The sequence below is a fragment of the Myotis davidii genome, unplaced genomic scaffold (assembly GCF_000327345.1).
Source record: "Myotis davidii unplaced genomic scaffold, ASM32734v1 scaffold1569, whole genome shotgun sequence".
Classification (NCBI taxonomy): Eukaryota; Metazoa; Chordata; class Mammalia; order Chiroptera; family Vespertilionidae; genus Myotis; species Myotis davidii.
The window spans coordinates 31,069-31,392 of NW_006299704.1; the positions used below are offsets into that span (position 1 = coordinate 31,069).

General features: G+C 67.6%; 1 protein-coding gene across 2 annotated transcripts in view; it reads left to right on the forward strand.

Moving 5' to 3' along the window:
• Window positions 1–6: 6 nt before the first annotated feature.
• RPL31 (ribosomal protein L31) overlaps window positions 7–324 on the forward strand; it is a 4,940-nt gene continuing 4,622 nt past the window's right edge. For both annotated transcript variants that reach the window (XM_015571561.1, XM_006775417.2), the window contains exon 1: window positions 7–141. In XM_015571561.1, the coding sequence (XP_015427047.1) occupies window positions 35–141 (107 nt within the window). In that variant the 5' untranslated portion in view covers window positions 7–34. The remainder of the gene's footprint in view (window positions 142–324) is intronic.

Here is a 324-nt window from a genome sequence, read left to right on the forward strand (position 1 = left end):
CCTGCTGTTCAGCCTCCTTGTCGATTCGCTTTAGATGGCTCCCGCCAAGAAGGGTGGCGAGAAGAAGAAGGGCCGCTCCGCCATCAACGAGGTGGTGACCAGGGAGTACACCATCAACATCCACAAGCGCATCCACGGCGTGTGAGTACCGCGCGCGAGGCCGGAAGGCCGGCGGGGCCGGGGCAGCTTCAGGAGCCCGGCCTGTGCTTCATAGGCCGCATGCGGTGCGGAGGGTTCGAGGCCGCTGGAGGGGTCGGCGGACAGCGAGGTTGAGGGAGGCTCCGGGAGAGCGGCCGGAGCAGAGGGGCTCGTCCTCCTCGGAGC